The 4217-nt window shown below is 46.1% G+C and overlaps 1 protein-coding gene across 1 annotated transcript in view; it reads right to left on the bottom strand.

Annotated features, from left to right (window-relative positions):
- LOC103804779 (neogenin-like) overlaps nt 1–4217 on the bottom strand; it is a gene marked incomplete at its 5' end in the record, with an annotated part of 119985 nt that overhangs the window by 14412 nt on the left and 101356 nt on the right. The window contains 1 exon segment of the mRNA XM_009077408.1: nt 1887–1994. Coding sequence (XP_009075656.1) covers nt 1887–1994 — 108 coding nt within the window.

Here is a 4217-nt window from a genome sequence, read left to right as displayed (position 1 = left end):
GGTGTACTTGCACAGGTACACATCGACCTGCTAAGATAATAATCACTCTTCTCATTAAGACCTATTCTAGCAACCTTGCCACTAAGGCCTACTTTAGCTACCTTGCCACTGAGGCCTACTTCAGCTAGCTTGCCACTAAGGCCTACTTTAACTCCCATGATTTTAGAAACATTTTATCCCATGTTATCACTCTAATGATGCAGGAGCATAGCCTGGTTAGGATGCCTGAGCCATCCTAACCACATCCGAGGGAGCCTGGAGCTGCCAAGCCAAGCATTCCACAGATATCCTACCCAGGGCTCGGAATTCCATCCTCCCTGCGTTTTAATGCATCACTGAATGCAGAGCGAGCTGAGCTGAGCTAATGAGCAATTAGCGCTGGGCAGAGCTCCCCTCGCGGCTGGGGACGGTCCCCACCAGAGGGCACTCAGCCCTTCCCGCAGGGGGAACCTAGGGAATTACCAGGGCATTTGTTAGTTCACTCTGTTAGATGTTTGTCAACTGCTGCTGATGCAAAAACTGTACAACACTCAACGTTTTTGTTCCACTCGTATGCATAACTCAGTTCTTCCTTCACAATAGACACTGCAAGGGCATTTTTTTTACTGGGAAAACCAAATGTGTGTGCTAATTTTGCTAGCTGTGTGCACAGAAATGCTGGTCTCTTTGTACACTTTCTCATATGTGCCCTTGGTGTAAGGTATTTGTGCCTTAATGCTCCTCAGCTGGCTGCTAGCAGCCCTGTCTTTCCACCTGCACTTAAGATAAAAGTTTCTCCAGTCAAACCTTCTTTCCCATAGAGAGAAAACATCTTGCTGCTAATCAAATAAAAATATAAAATACAACAAAAATAGATATACCCCACACAGACAGCTACATGGATGCAGAGGCCCAGGAATGGCTCAGCCAGGTGTGCTGGCAGAGTGAGCTACATCCTTACAGCTCCATGTGTGAGACACACCTGGCACCCACCACACTGCAGAGCAGTGCACAGGAGTGTGGCACAGCCTCTCCTGCCTTGGCACTGAGTCCCACCACACACACCTGTGGCAGCCCCACAGCCTCACCTGCAGCCTCTGCGCCGGCTGCTCACTGCCTCGCAGCCTTTTAGGGTCTTTCTTACAGCTTAACTGAAAATTCATTGTAATTCCTAAAGGGGAAGAGTCTCCAGAGGGATCTAATGAGTTTTATCTCCTGTCTAGTGCCTCGTGTGGTGTTAGTTGGTTTTACAGGTTTGGCTGTGCACTGCAGTTAATTCTGAGCACAAAACCAGAATCATACACAGCAAACTGGATCTCATTAAAATCTGATTTACACTTAAATCCTAGGGTATAAAAAAAGGAAAACGGAAGCAAATTATTTCAGGAAGCCTTTAGAAATGAGAATCCAAGCAGAAACTCTAGAAGGGAATCAGTAATTATTACTTTCTGTAAAATGATTTATCCTATGTGGCAGTAATGCAGTTCAAGGCAAATAACAGTTTACTCCTAATGGTTCTGTCAGGAGACTAATAAACTGCCTTTAAGTGTGTTCCATGGACAAAGAGCACTGGGATGGCTTCTCCATAAACCACTGCTGGGCCAGAGGCACTACAGATCATTTCTGGAGGCCTGATATTAGAACAGCACAAGCTGATGAAGGCAAAGGTTATGGAGATATTTAAACTTTCAATTATATTTCTGGTTCCACTCCAATTTCCCACTGCAGTTAGTTTAGATCTTGATCTATTTTCGCTAGGTACAAAAGCAAATAATTAATCTGAACTACTGAAGAGATTGACAAAGAAGATATAGACCTCTTGGCTAGCCCTAGGCTAACTGGAGGATGGAGCAGGTTCACTGTGCTGTACCCAGAGCTGCCTCCCTGCCCTGCCCTGCCCACTGCACCTGTGATCTTGCCGTTGGCCTCGGAGGGAGGCTGCCAGTTCACGATGATGGTCCGAGGTTTGCCCTCCTTGCTCACCACGGTCACGTCCTTGGGAGGAGAGGTAGGGACTGCAAACACACAAAACAGAGTGTCACTGAGAGAAAGTCACCCCCTCACCCTGGAGTTTTACTTTATATCGAATACAGTTATATTTTGGGTTTATTCACTTTTCTATTATTTTTAGAAAGCTACTACCTAATGTAGTGCTCTTACTGATTTACTCCATTCCACTGGCCAATGCCATCTGGTGTGCAGTACCTCCTTCCCTCTTGCCAAAGCACTTCTGTCACCAGATGCTGTGACTCGTGACTGACTGAGCCTACAGGTCCTCAAAAATACAGATCTTCATACAACTGGCAACTGGGGTCAGTGAGTTCTCACCTGAATTTCTTTGGTCATTAGAAAAATTGTGTCAGAAATACATTTTATATGGCATAGGAAATATCTCCCTATTTTCAGGTCAACAGTGAAACTGAGACCTAGTCATGCCAATTTGCCGCTTAAATCCAAATCAGCAAAGTGAATCCACCAGCAATTTAGAATCACAGAATCATGGAATGGTCTGGGTTGGAAGGGACCTTAAAGATCATCTCATTCCACCTCCTGCCATGGGCAGGGACATCTTCCACTAGCCCAGGTTGCTCCAAGCCCCATCCAACCTGGCCTTGAATGCTCCCAGGGACAGCACAGCCACAGCTGCTCAGAGCAGCAATCTCGGGGCAGGATCTGTAATTGCTGATTGACTTTACCAAAGGATTATTTGTAATCTGGAAGGAGATTTGCACCACAGAAGCATTTGAAATGCAGAAATGTTTGCTGAGCACAACTGTCTCCAGCCTTTTTCCTTGGGTTGCCTCAGAGTGAGACTGAGAGAAAGAAAGGAGATGAGAGCATTCCTTGTCCCATCAGCCTCCTCCTGCCTAAAACTCAGGAAATGGCACAAGATGCTCCAGCTGAAAACTGGAATCCCAAGGCCTTCCTTGCTGTGGCCTCAAACATCCACCTGGGGCTGACACCAGTGCATGGAGCTGTGTCCAAAGGAGCATTCTCCAGCCACACGTGCAATGCCTCATGGTGAAAACCAGGAGCCTCCTGGTGGGTTACTTGGAGTAAACCCACCTTGGATATTTACTGCAATAGTAACACTGAGTGCTTACAGTGCTTTCTGCATTTCAAGAGCTTTATGGATGTCACCTCTGAGCAATGAATCCATGCAGTCTCAAAGACCTGTTAACCCTGTGCAGGGCAAGGGCTGGAAACCAGGGATAGCCAAGGCCCAAAGGTTACTGCAACTATTGCCCCGAGGATGTAAAACCAAGATTCAGAGGAGACAAAAATAAACAATCAGGACTAGCCCATAGGAGATCACCAGTTCACAGACCAGCATCTCATATTTGCCCTCAGCATTAGCCGAGGAGCAAGTCCCACACAATGCTGCTGCTCAGGAGTATTCCAAAAGAATGAGCCACTCACTCAGGAATTTGGCCAGCAACATAAATCGTAAGATCTCTTACAAGAAATTATCTTTAGCCTTTGGGTTTTTGGGCTGTTTTTTTATTTGCTTCTTAGTTCCCAGGCTTTTAGGTCATGCTTGCAAATATTCTTTACAACCACCCTGAGCAGGAGTTTATTCCTGTTTAATGCAGTGAGAGCTCCTGCATGGTGCCCTCACCCAGGTGCTGGCTTTGAGTTTCAAATCCTCTTCTAAGATCAATATCTCTGCAAGTTTTACAGTCTCTCCTCTTAGTGTAGAGTTATGGGCAAAGACTGTACATGTGTCAGCAAAACCAGCAAATGAAATGTTTTAATGTAGGCTGGGAATAGTCCCTGGGATGGGAAAAGAGCCTCAGCTCAGGGCTGGGCTGTGGAACCATAATGGTCCCAGACCATGGAATTCCCACCAAAACCCATCATAGTGTTAGCAAAAGCACCTGAAGCTCACTAAGGGTTTATGGGACTCCAGAGTAAGTGGAGAGATTTCGGATTTTATCCTGTTCTGCTTTTCTCATGCCTTGTCACAGAACGTTGGGAAGATCTCATTAAATCTTCACATGCTTGATTCTTTGGTGTATTTTAATTTAAGATAAGAACTCCAGGCTCATTTGGATGGGCTTTTTGTCCTTTACAGTTCATCTGAGGAGAAACCTAAGCATAATAAGCAGCAAATGTAATTGCCCAAAGTTCACTTAGCACTGCAGGACAAGAGGAGCTAATGAGGGACAGGCCAGGGGCAGAGGGCCTGGCCCTCCCAGGTACTCCATGAGGCTGAGCTCCTCCCAGTGCCTGCAAAC

This window comes from Acanthisitta chloris, unplaced genomic scaffold (genome assembly GCF_000695815.1).
Source record: "Acanthisitta chloris isolate BGI_N310 unplaced genomic scaffold, ASM69581v1 scaffold8406, whole genome shotgun sequence".
In the NCBI taxonomy this organism is placed as follows: Eukaryota; Metazoa; Chordata; class Aves; order Passeriformes; family Acanthisittidae; genus Acanthisitta; species Acanthisitta chloris.
This window is presented reverse-complemented; position numbering and strand designations above follow the sequence as displayed.